The sequence below is a fragment of the Malaya genurostris genome, chromosome 3 (genome assembly GCF_030247185.1).
Source record: "Malaya genurostris strain Urasoe2022 chromosome 3, Malgen_1.1, whole genome shotgun sequence".
In the NCBI taxonomy this organism is placed as follows: Eukaryota; Metazoa; Arthropoda; class Insecta; order Diptera; family Culicidae; genus Malaya; species Malaya genurostris.
Genome location: NC_080572.1, coordinates 285315800 through 285335770, shown reverse-complemented (window position 1 = coordinate 285335770; position 19971 = coordinate 285315800). Strand labels below are relative to the sequence as shown.

At 39.4% G+C, this 19971-nt stretch overlaps 3 protein-coding genes across 10 annotated transcripts in view; all 3 read left to right on the top strand.

Annotated features, from left to right (window-relative positions):
* The window catches only part of LOC131434909 (sensory neuron membrane protein 2), a 64277-nt gene extending 58021 nt beyond the window's left edge, over positions 1-6256 (top strand). For both annotated transcript variants that reach the window (XM_058602173.1, XM_058602172.1), the window contains 2 exons: positions 5370-5488; positions 5557-6256. In XM_058602173.1, the coding sequence (XP_058458156.1) occupies positions 5370-5488; positions 5557-5934 (497 nt within the window). In that variant the 3' untranslated portion in view covers positions 5935-6256. The remainder of the gene's footprint in view (positions 1-5369; positions 5489-5556) is intronic.
* On the top strand, positions 1111-5210 carry LOC131434908 (uncharacterized). The gene has a single exon (XM_058602171.1). The coding sequence runs from the start codon at positions 2200-2202 to the stop codon at positions 5149-5151; it is 2952 nt and encodes a 983-aa protein (XP_058458154.1). The 5' UTR covers positions 1111-2199; the 3' UTR covers positions 5152-5210.
* Positions 6257-12624: 6368 nt separating the features above from the next.
* Positions 12625-19971, top strand: part of LOC131439597 (transcription initiation factor TFIID subunit 4) — a 45149-nt gene continuing 37802 nt past the window's right edge. For 2 of the 7 annotated variants that reach the window (XM_058610820.1, XM_058610815.1), the window contains exons 1-2: positions 12625-13242; positions 18079-19240. In XM_058610820.1, coding sequence (XP_058466803.1) covers positions 18320-19240 — 921 coding nt within the window. In that variant the 5' untranslated portion in view covers positions 12625-13242; positions 18079-18319. Of the gene's footprint in view, positions 13259-13569; positions 14001-18078; positions 19241-19971 lie in introns of those variants that run through there. The other 5 variants (XM_058610817.1, XM_058610816.1, XM_058610821.1 and 2 more) reach the window with 5 other exon arrangements.

Here is a 19971-nt window from a genome sequence, read left to right as displayed (position 1 = left end):
AGCGATTTATCCGTACACTTCAACTGCTAGCTTTTCTGGGCAGTAGGATTCGGTGTAATATGCCGGTGTCAAAATTGTTTTGTGTCGGTTGATTGCGCAGAAGTGGAAACAGTATTTCACCTTGTTGGCCACTATTCGAGGATTACTAGTGGAATTCCACAAAGAAATCATTTTACCGTATGTTATACAGGCACCGCAGAGCACTAGTCTCGCTCAGCTCGTTGTCGGTCATTTCCATGTCTTCCTTTTCACACAACGGTTTCAAGTCAAGACCTGAATTTTGAACTTGGCTTTATAAAAGACATAACTCATACTCCTCATTTTTTACATTCCGCTCGAGTCAGGTAAATCCATTAAAATGTTCCGTAACATAATAACCGATCTGAAATTTATTTTGTTTACATTCATCTTGCCTTCGATATGCAGTAACCAAGGTTATGGTGACTGTTATTCAAAATCAATAAATATATCAACTTGTGCTGCCAGTTTAAAAAAATTCACTAGCGTTTTCGATTTCACATTTCCAGTTACTGAGGGGTAGTTAAATTTACGATACAGTTTTGATAGACGAGTGTCGTCGGGGATATGCTGACAGTCAACGGCCAAAAATTTCATTTTCATCAAAAAATGTTCGATTGAAATGAAGTTTTACCGCACTGGTGTTAACCATAGCTAATGCCTGCACACGCATGGCTGCCAGATGGCTGAATAAACGCTGCCAGTTGGAAAAATATGGCTGGCAGACATTCTGGTGACCGACTGCCTCACCGCTGCCAGATATACAACTTAAACGATACAACCGTATCCACCAGGATTTTTCCACATTGAAATTTTTGACATTTTCAGCGAAGGTGAGAAGATGAAAACGCTCGGCTAACTTAGATACAGGCGACTTTGTTTTGTCAAATTGGATTTGAAAACCGTCACTGAATTAAATTTGGTAGCCGTCTGGTGGCCATGGCTGCCCAGGTAGCCAAAACGCTATGCGGGTGACGTTTCTTCGCAAATGAATACTTGATAAATAGGATGTCACGAAAGATGTGATTTTCATGAATATACATTGTTGTTGCTTTTGTGCTTATTACATAAATTGTTTAGTTCATGTGTCGAAACTTTTTCTGTTTTAAAACTCTGTGGTTTCTTCTTAAATAGATTCCTTAGTTCTACGACAATGAACCAAGTAAAATGTATGTAATTTGTATCATCCCATCATTGTGAAAGTTCGAGCTTTATTACTGCGCTAATTCTATCTAAGTTCCCATGCTAACTTATTCATGTAATCACTTAATTGGACGCTCTCCTGCCGGTGCCACTAATCGATCCGCGTGCCACGCTTTGTAAAGCGTGTACTTCCGATAACAATCAACGCACTGTTTCGAAACTATCATTACCCACGATTGTGAGGCAGGATGATAAGATCCATAAATGATAACTGCTTGAGAGAAAAAAGTCGAGATAGGATTTCCCCCCTCCCGCATCGTTTAATTAACTCGATAACAAAGTAATAACACACGGATCATTCCCACCCTGGAAACGCGATGACCGGTGAATACGAAACTGATCAAAACAAACACTTCAAAGCCCCCAACCCCCCGCTCAAGCTCAAGGTCAACTGATCATGAGCTGTTCAAGCATAATCGTCCGATTCCAAAACATGGGGGTTCTTCACTTCAAGAAAAAAAAAATCAATAATCAATTCACTATCCGTTTCGGTATAGGCACATTCACCTCCCGATAATCAGGTTTACTTTGTTATGATTCGCACCCATAGTTGTGAAGATCGATCGATCCTAACCTCATCGAAGAGAGACACGCTGGCTATGGATGGATTCTATCGTCTCATGTTATAACACAAACGTCATCCCTTTGGCCAGGACTGTTCGGATGATTTGTCAATGTGGTCATTTGTTTGGATTACCATGTGGACAGGTTTCCTGTCGCGCCAGTTCTCTCTTGTAGTCTTGTAGTTAGTTTAGTTAAATCAGCAACGTGAAAGTACTGTTGCTGATATGATCGAGAGTGTGATCCTCTCTGAAAAACTTTTGCACGCAAAGCAAAGGATGCCTGAATGAAACCACCACCACCGACAGTCGACAATGAGCAGCAAGGCGCGGCGGACGTGTTTTGAATTTGCGATCGTGCGCATTAATCGTGATATTTGATGATAATTTTTTTTTGTTTTGTTGCACTCGCGTTGAAATGAACTTTGTGAGGAATGCAGTGGTCTCTACTGGCGGTGCAAGTTTGCTGATTTTCGTAACCGTTGCTGCTATTGTCATCCTTCTCGATCGGTGCGGTGTCTCCGGCCGGGTGTACAAGAAGTGTGAGCTGGCACGTGAGTTGGCGCTAAAACAAGTCCCGGAAGATCAGATCACCGATTGGCTGTGTATCGCCGAGCATGGCTCGAAGCTGAACAGTTCGGCTGTCAATTTGAAGTACAAAAAATTTGGCGGTTCGGCTTACTACGGGATCTTTCAGATTAGTGATCTTTACGGTTGCTTGAAGAGCAGCTCGATCTGCGGGTTGACCTGTGCCGATCTGAGAGATGACGAAGTGGAAGATGATATTGATTGCATGAGAAAAATTTATGACGAGTACAGTCGCGAAATCGGCGATGGGTTCGCGGCTTGGCCCACCCATAAAACCTACTGTCAGGATCCAGTGAACCGAGTGTCGTTCGGAGATTGCTTGAACGAGGAAGTGCTCCGTTTTCAAGCATACTACAAGAAGAAAAAAGCCAAGTCCAAAAAAGAGGACCTGGTGATCGGTACTCCCGTTGGTAAAGTGTACGATCGTTGCGAGTTGGCTGTGGAACTTCGGGACAAATATCAGCTACCAGAGGGACAAATTGCTACTTGGGTATGCATAGCATATCACGAGAGTAGGTTCAACACTTCGGCCGAAGGTCGATTGAACGCGGATGGCAGTGGTGATCACGGTCTGTTTCAAATCAGTGATATTTATTGGTGCTCGGCAACCAACTTTCCGGGGAAAGCTTGTGGGGTGACATGCGAGGATCTACGAAACAACGATATCAGTGACGACATTCGTTGTTTACGGAAAATATTCGATGAACATCAACGAATCTCCGGCAATGGGTTTACTGCGTGGACGGTTTATCGACCGTATTGTCAAGGAAGGGAAGATAGTTTTGTGCACAATTGCTTCGACGATCAGACTCCTACGACGACGGGACTACGTCCAAGACCTGGAATTACGGCCCCGACAAGTCGGCCAGGCACCAAGACATCTGGAACCGTATCGACCGGTAAAATCTACGATCGTTGCGAATTGGCGAACGATCTCCTGCATAAGTACAACATTCCGAAAGAGCAAATCCCGACCTGGGTGTGTATCGCATATCACGAGAGCGGTTTCAACACTTCCGCAGAAGGTCGGCTGAATGCGGATGGTAGCGGTGATCATGGATTGTTCCAGATCAGTGATATTTACTGGTGCTCTCCACCAGGAAATGGCTGGGCATGTTCGGTGAGTTGTGACCAGCTGAAGGATAACGATATCGCTGATGATGTCCAGTGCATTCGTACAATTTACGAAGAGCACCAAAGACTTTCCGGTGACGGCTTCAACGCCTGGTCTGTTTACCAACCGCACTGCAAGGATAAGTCTGCCAATTATGCTCAAGGATGTTTCGGATCGGATGAAGTTCAAGCCGTAACTTCGGCTTTGCCAAAGCCAGGAATAACCGCCCCAACACGTGCTCCTTCGAGAACATCCCTTATCACAAAAGGAAAAGTATACAAGCGTTGCGAGTTGGTCCGAGAGTTGCATTTCAAGCACCATTATTCGATTGAGGATGCTGCCACGTGGACCTGCATAGCACAGTATCAATCAAATTTCAACACAGCGGCCGTTGGATCAGGTCCGGGAGATGTAAAGTATCACGGAATGTTCCAGCTAAGTGACGAATACTGGTGTTCACCTCCCGGTCGAGGATGGGTCTGTGGAATGCCGTGTTCTGATTTGGAGGACGACGACATCACCGATGATCTTGCCTGTATGCGACACATCTACGAAGAACATCAGCGGATCTCCGGAGATGGATTCAACGCATGGGCCGTATACCAACCGTACTGTAAAGGGAAATCAACGGGGATGGCGGAAGGATGTTTTGAAGAGGGAGAAAACGCACTGGTTCCGGTTACTACGACAACTAGAAAACCCACCAAAAAGAAGAATGTAGGGGTAGGAAAAATTTATCAACGGTGTGAGCTAGCGCAAGAACTGTACTACAAGCATAGATTACCGTTCGAACAAATTGCAACTTGGGTTTGCATTGCCCATAGAGAATCCAACTATAACGTGTCTGCAATCGGTAGGTTGAATGCCGATGGCAGTGAGGATCACGGATTGTTCCAAATCAGTGACATTTACTGGTGCTCGCCTCCCGGGAAAGGCTGGGTTTGCAATATACCGTGTTCGGATCTGGAAGACAACGATATTACCGATGATCTGGAATGCATGAAACTGATATTCGAAGAGCACACCAGACTTTCCGGAGACGGTTTCAATGCCTGGGCTGTGTACAGACCGTATTGCAAGGGCAATGCAGATCATTACATCAACGGATGTTTCGATGATCCAACAACGACGCCTCGTACTACGACTCGTGCAGCAATAACTAGAACTACTCGTCAAACAACAAAAAGAACAACATACTCCAGCTCGCCAGCGATAACTTCGCGACTTACGATCGAACCTTCGACAAGTTTGACCACGACCACGAAACCAACATTGCCATCCGAAACATCTCGTATAACTCAACAAACTAACCCCAAAAGCACAACGTCTCGTCCGACCAATGGATTCAGTAAAGCGACTACCAGTTTGTACGAATTCTATCTCCATCATTTTGGGCGACCAAACAGTACTCCGGTGACATATGCGCCTTTCGCATTCAGGACAACAAATGACCGGAAAACTTCCACGACCACTGCCACAACAACTACCACTCCCCGGTTTACCCTGAGAACCCAGTCAAATGTTCCCAAAATTGTCACAAGCACTGCCGCAACAAGGGCCACACAATTTGTACGGTCTCCGAAGCTTGGAAGTACCAGTGTGACATCCGCAAGCACCGCTAAGTATTCAAACTTCGATCAGCTATTCGATCGATTCAAACATGGATGAAAAATGAATGGAAATCGTATTATTTCTAATAAATAAATTAATTTTGTACATAAACAGAATGATTAATGTCTCCTAAACGACGATAGAAATGCCATATACCTTTGATCGATGATGACCCCATGGTATAAGATCGTTCCGCTAGAAGTTCCTAACTAATAAAGTGTCAATTTTATTGATTCTGTCAATACTACATTTATTACCCTTCTAACCTTCAACAGATGCACCGGTGGTACTAACTCTTCCCCATATGATGGGTGCAGCCGATGAGTACAGGGGGCTGATTGAAGGATTGAACCCCGATCCGGACAAGCATCAGATCTTCGTCGACGTAGAACCGGTAGGGCAACTGATCAGCCATTAATATTCCGTCAATCATCACAGTAAAATTCTGCCTTTTTATTTCAGCTCACCGGAACCCCTCTGAATGGTGGTAAACGGGTTCAATTCAATATGTTCCTTCGGAGGATCGATTCGATTCGGTTGACAGATCGACTGCAAACCACTCTGTTTCCGGTACTTTGGATCGAGGAAGGCATTGCGCTCAACGAAGATATGGTCAAACTGCTCAACGATAGTCTGATGAAGGTGTTAACCCTGCTGGACATCATCCAATGGAGTATGATTGTCATTGGAGTGGTGCTGGCGATCGTAATGCCGATCGTGTACTTCGTCAAACGGAAACCCTCAACACTGTCTAGATCGGTCACACCGAGTCTTACAACGACAACTAGCGCCGCCAGCATTCCCGAGCACGGCAGAATCGGAGTGAATTCGCAGAAATGACGACAGTCACTCATCACTCTGACTGAGTTGACTGATTCCGATGGGAGTGGATGGGTACGGGAGTAAGGTAGTGTTAGTGTGATCGAGAGAGTGAGAGAGAGTTTCAAGTGCCAATGCTTTCTAGGAAACCAAGCATGTAGGTTAGATACTACTACAGCTGTTATAAGTTCACTATTGTGCATTTTGTTGCAAACTAAGTCAAACCGATTCCGTCCAAAATTAATTTGAATGTGAATATTTTCAGTATCGAAGCAAAAACATGGTAAAATAGCTAATTTAATGTGATTATTTGTACATGAGTAAAATGAGTTGAGCGTTGTTATTCGGGACTTTCATTGTGTCCGAAAAATCCGAATTTATTTGGCGAGGGAACCTATGTTGAAATATACATTTCATCCGTGGTAGCGGTCAATTTGTCATTCTTGGCAATATGTGCTTGTGAATCGCTATCAGCACAAACAAAATACGGCGAGAGGATATCTCACCACAAGAAGTAAGAAGTGACGCAGAAAGCAAGCGGGGAACGCAAGCTTTCTGCGCACAATAAACAACAAGACAATAGTAGCAATCTCTCTTTGTGTGGATACGATACGCACTGCTGCTGAACAATACCATATGATCGACAGTGGCCGATCATTGTAGTATAGTTAAACATCGCTTGAGTAATATGTGTTATATTCAGAACTAGCCTAAGCTTGTAAATAAAGTTACCTCAATTTAACCTGAAGTGAAGTACTCTGCTTTATTTTGTTTTATTCACTTCAACAACCTATTGGATACGGGAAGATTGTGGTTTAACTTTTCAATAGAACAACATCTGGTTAATTTCTGCAATCAGAAATCAGAAACCAGGTATTCGTTATCAGATTTCACATTCTCCGAACTGGATGGAAATTCTTAAGTAACCACGACACATTGTAATCCATCATTATTTCAGCTTTAAAAAATCGTGTGAAGAAATTGTTTAAATGCAACGGAGTTATAAAGGGTAATTTTTTTCGGTATAGGATTTGATTTTCAAAAAGCATGCAAAAATATGAGAAAATTGATGAAATCTTTATTTGAATCGATAGAACGATCAATATAATTTAATGCTTGGAGATAATTTTATGAAAATGTTGGTTGCGGCTCCGCTTTAGATGGTCCATGAGCAAGGTCAAATTTTGGCACATGTTCCTGGCTGGTCTTCACTCCAGATGCAATTTTGGTTGTTTACGTATCCATTCAACCAGAAATGATTCACGCGTGATCTGTCAAACACAGTATTACAAAAAAGATACCAGCACAAAATCACTCTTTATTATCATCGTGTTATCAAATCATTGTAAAAGTCTCTAATGGCGTTTTTCATTGAAAAACACCGGTGGCGTGGATTGCTCTGGTTTTGCACTTTCGAGCAGAAATGGCAATGAAACACCGTCAGAATGTTGCATTTCTGCTCGAAAGTGCAAAACCAGAGCAATCCACGCCACCAGTGTTTATCAATGAAAAACGGCATAAGCAGTTCAATTTTGACAACTGAAACTACAGGGTGTGCCAATTGGACGTATCTTATTTGAACATTGAGCAACTTTTTCATATTTCAGCCTATTGTCTTCAAATGGCACTGAATGACGTTACAGAATTGTGTTTATTTGTCAAAATCGGTAGGAAAATTGCGATATCATTCAATGTTGCAATGGTATACATTCAGATGGCGGACCCTTTATACTTAGACCCTCGAAGAAATAAATAAAAAAAATTCTCTGAACAAATTAGGAATAAATATTTTGAAACATCCTCTCCCTAATGAATTTAGTGGAATGATAATACCTTTCTAACAGCCCATTGAAAGAATTTTTTAACTTCATTCATTTTTAATATATTTTCAATATGAAGAATAAAACCTGTTTTAATCCACCTACTGGTGTAATAATGCCTTACTCGTATCACTCATACTATCATATATAATACTGTGGTATACTTCAAAATAGTTTTCTTCGATTCCTGAAAGAATACCCGAAATCGGTTTGTTTGTTTGACCGTCTGCTGATAAAAACTATCAATTGGAGTAGTTTTGAGGCCGATTTAGAAAACTGTTCTACGGGTTTTCGCCCTTTTAAGTTATGGTATAAAATCTTTAACACACTTTACCCTATTTTTCGGAGCCGGAAGTCGGAACCGGATCAAATTTAGGAATTCCGTATGGGACCGCCTGACCTTTCATTTGAAATCGGTCAAACCATCGCTGAAAAAAGTAAATGAGATCCATTTGGGAAAATATGATCACTATTTCTGGTGCCTCTGGAATCGGAAACCGGGAACCAGGATAGCTGGAATCGGTTGGTTTTACCATTTACTGATAATGACTACCGATTGCAGTAGTCTTGAGGCAAGTTTAGAAAAAAAAAATCGTGTTTTGTTTTGTTTCGCCGCTCCAAGTGACGGTAAACCATTTTGGACATACTTTACCCCATAATTCCGGAATCGAAAGACGGATCCAGATGAAGTGCAGCAGTTTTGTAAAGGACCATAAGACCATTCATTCAAGTCTAAGGCTGTGGAATTCGGCCGCGCCATCTCTAAGAAAAGGTAGTAAACATATTTTCATTTTGCTGCACATTTTACCCCATAACTCCGAAACCGGAAGTCAGATCCAAACAAAATTCAGGAATTTAGTAGGTCCCATAGAGCTTTCATTTGAATCTACTTTTTGCCTATCTCATATAGAAAGGCTATGCAATCACTGTGAAAACCGACTTTTTAACCGAGGTCCGGAGTGCCGAATGTCATATACTATTCGACTCAGTTCGACAAACTGAGCAAATCGCGTGATAATTTCATTAGTAGTTTTTCACAAACGATGGTCAAAAACAGGTACAAATCCCATAAAAATGTATGATAAATTATTCTAGTTTACAGAGCTTGTTTGTTTATGGGCATAAAAACTTAATTCGGTCTCCCCTTTTCATGTCCCGAAAGTGGCGAAGAAAAACTCCAAAAATAGAACTCACTTCGTTTTCCCTGCGATGCTTGAACCGATTTTCACAAATCATGATTTGAATTAAAGCTCATATAATCTTTAAAAATACTGTGAAATTTCATCCGGATCCGACTTCCGGTTTCGCAGTTACATGGTGATGAGTGTCAAAGTTTTCAAATCGCCATATAGATTGACAATATGTACAACACCGAAGGAAGAAGAAAACTCAAAACGTGCATGCTTTGTTCTATTTCGTACACGCTATGAAGGAATCGAAACGGTTACGGATGTCTGTTAATGGTGTGTGATATTGGTAAAAGACGGTTCTGCGAAAAAAAAAGGATTTAAAACATTGAACTAATCTGGTAACTGAAAGTAGTAGAAGAGAGACTCTTGCAATTCAGGCTCTTTGCAATACAGAAACAGACACCCTATATTTTTTTGTTTATTTATTTTTATTTATTATTTTCCATATTCCATCTAGGGTGGTTCTATCCGGAGAAAAATTATGAGGTAACGGCACCTCTTTATTATCTCAGCTCCACTATTCAATTATTCGATAGTCCTACAACAAAAGGGCCTAACTGCAAACTCTTTACTTACTCTCTTTTTTGATTATTACGAGGTCAATTTCTTGAAAGTTTCGAATATACATCGAAAGCTTGTGGTTTTAACTTGAAAGTTTTGGTGTCAAAAATAAAATCAATCCGGTAAATCGTGCAAGAAAATGTAAACTAAAAGAAACTGTCAATTGCAGTCTGGCCCTTTGGTCGTGTCGTGTGTCGTTTTCGACTATCGCATGTTTGTCTCATACAACAGAAAATCTCATGAATTGCAAAACATATTTTCAGGTTTTTTTTCCTTTGGTACAAGAGGAGATATTCCATATTAAATTCTACCGAATCTGCCACAGGCATTCCATAGCTAAATAGGACGTATTCACGTCAAAAACCAATTGTTTTTCAAAAATGGCGAATCTAACATTGACAGCAAATGGAGAAAAGGATCGACTTTGGTTTCAATTCTTATTTAGAAATTATCGTTAGAAAAAATCAATTTTTACTAAATCAATGCTCTGTTGGTTTATCTTCAAAAGGAATGCAATTTTTTCCCTTTTTTCCTATATAAAGGGTGATTTTTTAAGAGCTTGAGAACTTTTTTAAACAATAAAACGCATAAAATTTGCAAAATCTCATCGGTTCTTTATTTTAAACGTTAGATTGGTACATGACATTTACTTTTTGAAGATAATTTCATTTAAATGTTGACCGCGGCTGCGTCTTAGGTGGTCCATTCGGAAAGTCCAATTTTGGGCAACTTTTTCGAGCATTTCGGCCGGAATAGCCCGAATTTCTTCGGAAATGTTGTCTTCCAAAGCTGGAATAGTTACTGGCTTATTTCTGTAGACTTTAGACTTGACGTAGCCCCACAAAAAATAGTCTAAAGGCGTCAAATCGCATGATCTTGGTGGCCAACTTACCGGTCCATTTCTTGAGATGAATTGTTCTCCGAAGTTTTCCCTCAAAATGGCCATAGAATCGCGAGCTGTGTGGCATGTAGCGCCATCTTGTTGAAACCACATGTCAACCAAGTTCAGTTCTTCCATTTTTGGCAACAAAAAGTTTGTTAGCATCGAACGATAGCGATCGCCATTCACTGTAACGTTGCGTCCAACAGCATCTTTGAAAAAATACGGTCCAATGATTCCACCAGCGTACAAACCACACCAAACAGTGCATTTTTCGGGATGCATGGGCAGTTCTTGAACGGCTTCTGGTTGCTCTTCACTCCAAATGCGGCAATTTTGCTTATTTACGTAGCCATTCAACCAGAAATGAGCCTCATCGCTGAACAAAATTTGTCGATAAAAAAGCGGATTTTCCGAATGGACCACCTAAGACGCAGCCGCGGTCAACATTTAAATGAAATTATCTTCAAAAAGTAAATGTCATGTACCAATCTAACGTTTAAAATAAAGAACCGATGAGATTTTGCAAATTTTATGCGTTTTATTGTTTAAAAAAGTTCTCAAGCTCTTAAAAAATCACCCTTTATAAACTGAATGAATCAACATAAAAAAAGTTTCGCCATTTTTCGATTGGTTTACTTCTATGATTCCTGTTGATTTTTTTTTGTTTCAATTATAGAGGTTTCAACCTTAAAGTCATTCACCTCTTCGGGCCAGAAAAGCTTTCTGACCCTATGTATGGTATGTATGTATGCAAACAAAGAGAAACTGTCGCTTGTTCTAACGGCCTTCTAAAAAATCAACCGAGCAATATCAAAGAAAGGTATGTTATTTGTGTACGGACCCTAAGAAAATCATTAGCGGCCCTTACACGATCATTAAAAGTGTCACTACTAAAAAGTAATGACACTTTTAATGATCGTGTAAAGACCTTACACGATCATTAAAAGTGTCATTACTTTTTAGTAATGACACTTTTAATGATGGAATTCCGAATTTTCCATCATTACCAACACTATTTCTTCTTCTTATTTTTTTGTGGAAGTGCTGAATATCGTCAGTTGTATTAGATGAGAAAATTTGACAACCATGAAGTAAACATTCTCTTCAGAACTGTACGTGAAAAAAAAATCTGGAAATGACAAACCTTAACGTTTCAATGGTAAATAAAATTTATTTTCGGCTAAACGAACGAAGATAAAGAATATTGCTAATATTCTTTAATTGCTGAGGGAAAGCTATTCTGGTTACAAGCCCCGTGCTGGAATAGTTACAAATACTCATCATTAATAATGAACGTGTAATGCTAAAAAGTAATGATGTACAGTAATGCAGTAATGACGAGCGTTTAGCGGCCCTTACACGAGTCATTAAAAATGTCATTAGTAAAAAAAAATATCATTTTAATGAACGTGTAGTGGTGCACTAATGACGAAATTTCTAACAAATTTGAATTACATCATTTAAATGACATCATTTAAAATGACATTTTCAATGCTCGTGTAAGGCCCTTAAGGCTTTTGAGCAGAAGTGTCATTACTTAGTAATGACACTTTCAATGATCGTGTAAGGGCCGCTATTATTGGAAATACTTTGAAATAGATGAAACAGCAATGATGATAATTCACTTGCGTTGATTCTGAACAATCTTGCAAGTTTATTTACACTGATTTTGTCTTAGTTCAAAATTTTTTGACTGTTATCCACTAAATCAATTATTCTTGTCGAAAAACGTTATTTTCCGGCATCACTTTCAGCGCCTCGAATTTGATCGAATTAGTAAAGCGTGTGTTGGAGTGTGTGTGTGTGTGTGTGTGTGTGTGTTCGTGATGTTCTTCGTTATTCCAGACCCTGTCAGCTTGGAGCGACATCAATCTTCAGTTCAGCAACGCCATCGCACGGCATCACATTCAACATATCATGTCAATTGTATGGGTGCGCAGCCCTGCTATTTTGGCGCGCACGAATTTGACATTTCTCTCCCCTGCTTCTATGTATCAGATTCGATGCGGACTCACCTGAGGGCGACATGCTCGCAAAAAAGGATGTTGCCAATGATTTGTTCGGGAAATGTGAGAGCTGGATATCTTGTTAATATGATGTCTTTGGTTATTCCCAGACCCGATTGTGGTGATACAGATTTCTCACACTACTACTACTAGCAGACTGAAATGAGATTTTCGCCAGTTTTGAATGAAGCAAAGCTGCTTGTACAATACACGGCATATAACACACCATTCGATTGAAGCACTAAAGTGTACACACAACAGCGTAGAGCAGAGCACAGTTGGCATCCTTCGCCTTTGCCAGACTGAAGAGTCGCGCGTCACAGATCTCTCATTTTTTTCGTGGTGTCGCCGTCGCCGCGTCGCGCTGGAAAAGAAAAAGGTGCAGACGATTCACCTCTTCTTCGCGAAATTATGCATATTTTTTCGGGAATCGAAAGAATAAAGTCGGGTCCAATAATGATTCAGCGAGTGAAGTGTCCGTGATCGATTAAAGGTGAATATGAATGAAAATTGTGCAATCCGTGGACTGCAAAGCGTATCCTAACCGGAAGTAGTGCGTGGTTTACGGAACTCCGCTAGTGTGCAGTGTGAATTCAAAGTGCAAAGCAGTACTGTCCCGATTGTGAAATTACTGCCGAAGATGCCATATTTCCGTTTTGTCCGTCAACGCTATCGGGCCGATCACTTGCGGGTACAGGATTACGTGTTACTTTTGATCGCAACCTGAACCGGATGCATCCGGTTTGACTACGGGAATCCAGTCCGATCAAGCGGGGTATTTCGAAAAGTGCAAGGATTTTTCATCGGCAGAGCAGCAGAGAGAATAGAAAATCGATTCTGAAGAATACACTTCCTTTCGCCACCCGCCGGTAAAACGAAGCTCGTGTACGGTGCATCAAACGTTGAACTAATTTCGAAAAGTTTTTCGAATGTATTCGAGTAAATGCTGGATCTTTTGAATGGTTGCTGCAAGGGAATAAATTTTAATTATTTAACGTGAAAATTAATTGATTTATGATCTACCCTCAATTTAATTGTTTTATGATAAAAAAGGATAGAGAACAAAACAGTTCACAAATCTTTTCATATTATTTAGCGCGTTCAAAACAAACATTTGCTTTTGTTTGCATTTGACATAGCGGCTACAAAACAGTAGTCTGCGTCATTTGTATAAAGTGATGGTTTTTTTTCTAAATAATCAATTTTCTGGATGCCGTGCTGTTCCTTGTTACTGGACTTGACAGGAGTACGAAATTAGACTGAACAGATTTTGTTCTACAGCCGATAGCGCATTGCTTATTGTGTTCGACCGTTCTCAAAAATTAGTGCCAAAATATCGCGAATTATCACGTCAGAAGTGTAATTAATCGAAGCAGTGATTGTAGTTTCACGTTTCGAACAAACAGACTGTGCGGAATTGATTGATCTAAGGGGTTTTCGTGATTGGTTGCAAACTTTTTCACGCCAGCAGTGGTAGATGACGACAGTGAAGTAAAGGAGCTCCAAGTCGGAAGAAGAGCCAAGTGGGAGTGCGGTCGTGGTGTAGTCTTTTTTGCTGTTCATCGGACGTGTGTTTCTTCTTTCAACTTTCCTGCTCCGTGCGAATCATTTTGCTGCACAGTCGTTGGTATGTTTGTGTTAGTGTAGCAACCATCAAGGGGTAAATCAGTGATTTCTAATGTACACAACAAATCCAAGTCTTCTTAAGACAAGTATTTGCAATCAAATGAAAAGATAAATGTAAAGCAACAATTCAATATATGCCAAATTCACAGGCATAAATATAAAAAGTAACATTCATTCACCCCTCAAATGTTTGTTGACTTCAGAATATGATGCAGCACACAAACACACGCACAATTAAGAATGAGTGAGTAACATGGGTTTGCAAGAGATTATCTTTTGTGATTACTATTCAAGGAGAGACATTTATGAGTCTCTTCTCGCGGTACTCTACCCTCCCATAAGCAGCCCTTACACGAGACAATTTTATTGTCAATACAAGGAGTATTGACAATACTTTTGATCGTGTAATGGAAACTTCATTGGATTGACGAAAATATTGTCAAAAAATCAAAACTGCTCATCAATCCGACAATACTTTCTCTCCAGAGAAGAAACTATCAAATATGTGCTATGAACTCTCCTCTCAATGTTTCAATGTTCAGTTGCAATATTTGAAGCTTCAAACGCTTGATTTGTTCGAAAAATGCGGACTCAAGTTACCAAGTCAATTGGATTGACGGTATTGACAATACTTTGGATTGACAATAATATTGTCACGTGTAAGGGCTGCTATACACGGGTATTTATGCACAAGTGAGAAGTGTCGATTGAGAGCTTGGGTTCTTCCAACGATACCAATGCAGTTTTCATACGTGTGTTCGATGTCTGCTGATGTCAGCCAAATAATTCGAATATGTTTTCTCCATCCAACGCCGGGTGGCTCTGCTGTTCCGGGTTCAAGTGCTGGCAGGATTAATTTAATCTATAACCTGACTGTTTCAAGGAAAGGGCGAGACTTGCAGAAGTAAAAAGTGAGTTTTTCGTACCTGCGAGTAAAGATTCAAAATCGAATGCAAAAATTTCGGAGCTGTAATAATCTTATGCTGAATTTTTGCCGTTCGTTATCGGTACTAACAAACAATGAACTTTACTACTGAATGAAAAAACAATTACAAAATTACACCGTAACTAAAGAATACCTTTGACCAATTTTTACTTAATTTTGAGTTTTGAATTCCTTCATTAGCTCTAAAATTAAGCCGTATCAAACGAATGAACGTTGAGTTACAACTCAACAGTTAAGTAAATGTACTATGAAGTAGATATTACCAGATCCTGACAGCTTAGAGCGAAATATCTCTTCAGTTCAGTTCCATTGCACGGTATCATATTTGACATATGTCAAATGTATGAGTACGCAGTACTGCTGTTTTCGCGAGACGAGTTTCGTGATGACGCTTTCTTATTAGAGAGCTACCGTTCTCGAAAAAAGAATTATTGATTATTCATTCTTTCACAAGAACTATTTTCTATGAATCGTTCGCGAACGAATTGCCTATCTCTAGTGAATATCTAATATTACTTGTTTTACTGTACATTTTAGCATGTACCTTATGAAAAATTTAATCCAAAATTAAGTGACTGAACGGAAACTCGACATTGGGTGGATAGTATTCAAGATAAGATAGTTTCGTTTCCGTTTAAAAATCAAGGCGTAACGGTTTCAATTCATACATAAACCATTAAAGCAAACAATTCGAAAAAGAATAAACTTGTTTTGCTGGTAATTGGACCGAATTGAAATGTACATTTCACTAGAATGAATCGACTGCACCTAATAAAATCTACAAATATGTCTGAAAACAATACTATCGTGTATGTAATCATATGACTAAAAGAGTACCAAATATTTGAAACTCGAATCGTTAGAAATATATTTAAAACTCGAATATATTTGAACATATAACACTAAAATTTATGTTCGGAAAAATAAAAAAAACGCAGAAACAATAAAAGAATTAATTTGATCAAATAATCGGTAAAATCAACTACATAAGCGAATAATTTTCCCAAATCGCAAACAACAGGTTCATCAAATATACAATGAAAAATTATTGAGACATACGAAAATTTACCCGTGTTCTCGATCTACAAGCATAAAACAGAAAAGCTGGCTGGATACGTCAATTGTAATAAATCGAATATAACCTTTATCAGAGATTGCAATTCGATCTGTGCCAGCCTAACCTATTCAGCCGCTGAACTGTTCCAGCAGTAGATACGACCAACTGAATATCGTGGAAATAATTGACATTTTTAAATAGATTAAATAATCTATCATTTGAAAATTTTCTTATGTTTGACCAAAATTGGTTAAGCTTATTAACAATCTGTTATTCTTGTATTTTTAAAATGCAGATTAATATTAATATTGAAACATGACTGAGATCAGTGCAGTAAAACTTCATTCAATTCAATTGAAACCGAATGTGAAACACACTGACTTCTCTCTACTGTACTACTCTACAATACAGATACGCGTATTTCGAGTATTCGTATATTTTTATGTGTAACGTTTGTTATGCTTCATTAAAGTATAATGACTTTGTGAAAGTGTAATAACGTGACAGTGAAATAGGGGAATTAAATGCTACATAAATAGTGACACTATTGAACATATTTCGCTAACAGCTCCAAGTGAAAAATAGCTTCAAATGAGGTTTATGTAAACATTCGAATTAGTTCAAGATAATAGATGAAAGACAAATCATGTAGCTGGAATAAAACACATAAATTAATAGTTTCCTTCTTCAGTTTTCACTATTAATACTTTACTCCATTTATAATTCTATTCATTCGAACTTGTTCACTACCAAGAGCGATGATAACGAAACAGCTAGACTACTTGGCACTTGAAACTGAGCAAGCAAAATTTCAAATGACTAGTTGCGATTATTAAACTGACGATGAATTCTGGGAGCTTCACGTGAAATGGCAGTCATATGAATTTGTATCGATATGCTGACGGTCAGTGGCCATAAATTTCATTTTCATCTGATATCATTCGACTGAAAATAAAATTTTACCGCACTGACGGAGATATTAACACTTCACTGTGCGTGTTATTTTTGACATGAATGTATCTTAATGGGGCGATTTTTTAAAATTCACTGTACACGGCTGGGCAGGAGTTGATCGTGAATATCTCTTGTATTTAACGTAAAATATGTACATGTAGAATCCTTAAGATCCAAGATGGCTTTCGATTTGCGGATAATTTTTTCGAATCGTTATATAATTTCTATTTTCGAGGTGTGTTTGACAAGTAAATTATTCAAATAATTGTCATAAATTTCTAACGTAAATTTGGAAATTCTAGATGGCAACGAACTATTTGTTGTGGTTTTTCCAAATTTGAAAGAATTTGTGAATGAATTTGAACCTTTGTTTTTTAGGGTCATCGAATTCTGTCTTATCCTCTAAAACAATCCTGCACGTTTTTGCTTTCGTGTGTTCTGCCTTACGTTACAACTCTGCAAGTGAAGGATTAAAAGTTTTGAAAAAGCATGTCAGTTTTATTCGTATTTACGTCGTCCAGTACCCGTCTTGTTTTGGTTGAAAGAAAATGTACCATTGTGGTGAACGTTTGAAGGAATCCAGCATTTGCTTAATTTGTCTTATTATGTTCCATGTATCCGTATTTGATATAGGTTGTATTTCATAAAATGTTAAAATGCCTTATTTACGCGTAATTTATTTTAGTGGTAGGGTAACAGAGGTATTTTGGCCACTTCATATATTTTGGCCCACCTAACAAATTTTATGGATTTAATCGATGTTAAGTAACCCATGTTGCATCATTTTGACGCTAATCACTTCAAACTACCTACTGCGGAAGGGTTTTTCAAAGATATTACAACATTTAGTGGATATTTTTACAAAGTGGGCCAAAATAAAATCAATCCTAAAGTGGGCCAAAATACCTGTTACCCTATATAACAGAAAGAGAGGACATAACGTTTCATTAAATGAATTAGGTAAAAAAATAGTGTGACTAGCAACCCTGCCCCAATTCTTAAAAAGTTATTCTAGTGATCGCAACGTGGCGCTGCAATCAATTTCGATTACGTACTTGAAATTCAAAGCTGAAAAAAAAATGTTTCACACCAGATTCAAAATTGTGTATTTCTCGCTTACAGCAAACTGTTCGTTAACTGGAAATTGTCATGTAAAGTTGAACTAGCTGCAGTGTAAAGTGTGATCAGTTCTGTTGAAATTGTTCAAGTGAGCATAGTGCGATTTGTATCATTCCCGCCGATAAACATCGAGTTCGAAAGTGTAGCGGAATGACAGCCGAGACAGCTCAGCCACCGTTGACAAGCCTGTTCAGGCAGCGCAAGTGCGTTCGAACAAAAATGGGCAGTGTCACTTCGACAGAAAATGGCGTCTGCCAACTTTTTGGAGGAAGCTCTTAAATCAGATGTCGATGAATCCGCGGTGAGTGCGATCGTCGGAACGCTGGAAAATCAGTTGGACCAATCCAGTACAACCCAGGTGCAACAAGTCGGTAAAAATTTTGAATGCGGAAACGGTGGAAATAGTTTTAATAGTGCAATTGTGTCAAATGGAGGAACGACCCCCATTTATAATACAGTGCAACAGCAGCAGAAGCAGAGTAATCACGGAGGTGTTACCAATGGTGAAATCGTTTCGAATGTTATGAACAGCAACGGTAGTAGTAATAATAATAACAACAATAATAACAGTAAATCATTTATCATAGCGACTAGTGGCGGACAGAACGTGATCACTAGTTCAGCTTCCGGCACTACTACCGTGGTAGTCGGCAAAAATATTACCGTTTCGGCAACCGGGGTTCCGCCACCGTCAACGCCTCCGGCGTTGATGTCGACGGTACCGACCTCCTCGTCTGGGATTAACATAATTAGCAATCAAATAGTGGTTTCTGCAGGTGCCCAGCACCCAACGACATTTAGCGTAGCGAACAACAATAACAATCCGCATCAACAGTCGAACATGCCAAAGAATGAACCAGTGAAATTGGTGTATCCTGCTCCTGGTGGTGGTGCCGGAACTCAAGCGGTTATCAACATGAACAACAATCGTGTGACCCTCACCTCAACGGCCCTGCCGAACGGAACAATTTCACTGTCGCAGGCCCCACAGCTGATCCAGACCGGAACAGTGGCGGGAAAAACAACCATTCAAGCAACGGGACCGCAGGGAACGCAAGGCCAATCCCAGCCGCAAACGTTGATCATCAAGAACCAGCAAACCGGAGCGGTGATGAACTCCGGGGCGCCCGGAATCGTTACGATGTCGAAACCGCTCAACAATCAGGTAAACATTAAAACGGGTGAGACTGTGCTGGACACGGATTTACTTGTTGATTAAAAGATAATAATGCCTATTGCTAAATAACCTGCCCCTGTACCTGTTCGCCTTACCTTTCCATACACACACCCATACAGAATAAGAGTTTCGTGCGAACGCGAATGTTTCTGTGACAGAAAAAAAAGATACTTTTCTCTGTACTGTACATAAATGTGCGTTGTGCTATTTTCTTTAATGTGTAGTTGATTCTTGCGGAAACAAATGCAGCGCACAATGGCAAACGGGTTGATTCACGTGGATTTTCGGTGGCATAGTTTTTTGTTTCTAATTTTTTATCTTTTCTGGGTATCTTGTCAAATCGAAAGTGAACTGAATACTTTGAAGGATGAATGTCATGCAAGCAGACACAGATTACTATCAAGTTTTACTTAAATATCAAACAGCACCAAATAGGGTTTATTTAAAGGGGAAGTTTTGGTCACATTGTTAGTTCTTACACTAAATTTGTTAGAATAATCTAAAACTTCAGGGCACAATCGTACGTTTTTCTAATATTTGTTTCCTACACTTTTACATTCAGAAATATTCAGATATTGTGCGTTCAGTAGTTAGTTGTATGGACAAGTCTAGACAGAATATAGAAAGTGTTTTAATTTGGTCTCGTTTGTCTAAAAAGCGATGAGCCTTACAGATAGATTTTAAAGAACTTGTTTAATAAGAATGAACGAATTTTTTTT